Here is a 1,056-nt window from a genome sequence, read left to right as displayed (position 1 = left end):
ATATATATGCCCCCAAAAATAAAATATTTATAGAAATAAACACAACCGTTTGCATGCCATTTCAGTCCAACAATAAATAAGAGAAGCATATACAGAAGCAACTAAACCGCCGCCATGGCAGAATGGCCGCCCATGCTGGTGTTGCTGGCCCAAATGGCTTTACCATCTTCGCCGTAGATGACGACGTTGCGGTCGCTCTGGAGGACGAGCTCATAAACTCCCTTATTTTGCTGTATGCTATTGCTGGACCATACAACTCTAGCTCCAAAATCACTAGAAATGACAAGATTTCCATCGAACTGCAGCTGCAGAATGCAATTAGCGGCGACTCTCCCCGTATACCATATTTCAGAACTGGTGGCACGCAGGACGAGATTACAATCAGTCTGCATGGTGAGGGAGAAGACGCCGTACTGAAGCGATTCCCCCGGATACAGTGTCTGGCCGGATTTCAAACGGTCGTTGGCCGAGGCTGGAATGGCTAAGGCCGCCATGGAGAGCAAGAGGAGGAGAAAGGTTGTTGCCGGGGAGGACATTGTGAGTTTCTTCTGCAAGCTTGGTTTGCTATATGTGTAATTTTCTCTGTGAGTGAAGTGCCGGAATAGGTTATTAGGAATTTATATGGGTTATTGTGGTTTAGGAGTCAATAGAAAAGTCAAATAATAATCACAGTATTTTAATGGAGATTGGAGTAATCCTCTCTTTGAAAACTCAATGGGATTAGTTCATCGTATGTTGAACAATTTCAGCGTTCTTATATATTGTTTTTTATTATGAATATGTATAAAATATTAAAAAAATAGTTTTTATACTAAAAAAAGGTTAAAGTTAGGGTAGATGGAATGAGTGTATATAATTGTTTAGGGTTTAGGATGCAGTCATAAAGGAGGTATTTTGAATTCGAGTTTTTGAAAATAGTGTTTTTTGTATTTTTCTTTTAATGAAATTAAGAAGTCATGTTTTCAGCGTTTTACGTACGTTAGATTATTGTTTATTCACTAGTTGGAGATTTTAGTTCAACTATGAATCCTATATTTAATCTATTTTTGTCAATTC

At 38.5% G+C, this 1,056-nt stretch overlaps 1 protein-coding gene across 1 annotated transcript; it reads right to left on the bottom strand.

The window, feature by feature from the left end:
* Positions 1-101: 101 nt before the first annotated feature.
* LOC110034813 (mannose-specific lectin-like) lies at positions 102-536 on the bottom strand. Its single transcript, XM_020739054.1, has one exon. The coding sequence runs from the start codon at positions 534-536 to the stop codon at positions 102-104; it is 435 nt and encodes a 144-aa protein (XP_020594713.1).
* Positions 537-1,056: the final 520 nt, after the last annotated feature.

This window comes from Phalaenopsis equestris, unplaced genomic scaffold (assembly GCF_001263595.1).
Source record: "Phalaenopsis equestris unplaced genomic scaffold, ASM126359v1 Scaffold193566, whole genome shotgun sequence".
Lineage (NCBI taxonomy): Eukaryota > Viridiplantae > Streptophyta > Magnoliopsida > Asparagales > Orchidaceae > Phalaenopsis > Phalaenopsis equestris.
Note: the sequence above shows the minus strand (reverse complement) of the source record. Positions and strands in the feature narration are given on the sequence as shown.

Bases quoted from the DNA above. Each gene is read 5' to 3' on its own strand.
- LOC110034813 (XM_020739054.1), bottom strand. From the start codon at position 536: ATGTCCTCCCCGGCAACAACCTTTCTCCTCCTCTTGCTCTCCATGGCG.